Below are 240 nucleotides of genomic sequence, written 5' to 3'. Positions count from 1 at the left end.
CCCGCCCTGTCCTCCCGCAGTGGACGGCCGCCAAGTGTTGCTCCAGATGGTGAACGGCCAAGCCGAGTCCCAATACATCAGCGCTGTGCGGCTGAACGGCGTGACCCAGCGTGATGCCACGGTGGTGATGGAGCACCCGCTGCCAGTGACACTCGCTCAGGCCTGGAGGATGATCTACGAGAAGAAGGTCTCGGCCTGGGTCCTCCTCAACACCTACGGGGAGGATGAGGTCGAGGTTCG

At 63.8% G+C, this 240-nt stretch overlaps 1 protein-coding gene across 1 annotated transcript in view; it reads left to right on the top strand.

Moving 5' to 3' along the window:
* Positions 1-240, top strand: part of LOC119587387 (receptor-type tyrosine-protein phosphatase S-like) — a gene marked incomplete in the record, with an annotated part of 26,335 nt that overhangs the window by 17,841 nt on the left and 8,254 nt on the right. The window contains 1 exon segment of the mRNA XM_037936130.1: positions 21-235. Within this exon segment, the coding sequence (XP_037792058.1) occupies positions 21-235 (215 nt within the window).

The sequence above is a fragment of the Penaeus monodon genome, chromosome 22, assembly GCF_015228065.2.
Source record: "Penaeus monodon isolate SGIC_2016 chromosome 22, NSTDA_Pmon_1, whole genome shotgun sequence".
NCBI lineage: Eukaryota > Metazoa > Arthropoda > Malacostraca > Decapoda > Penaeidae > Penaeus > Penaeus monodon.
This window is presented reverse-complemented; position numbering and strand designations above follow the sequence as displayed.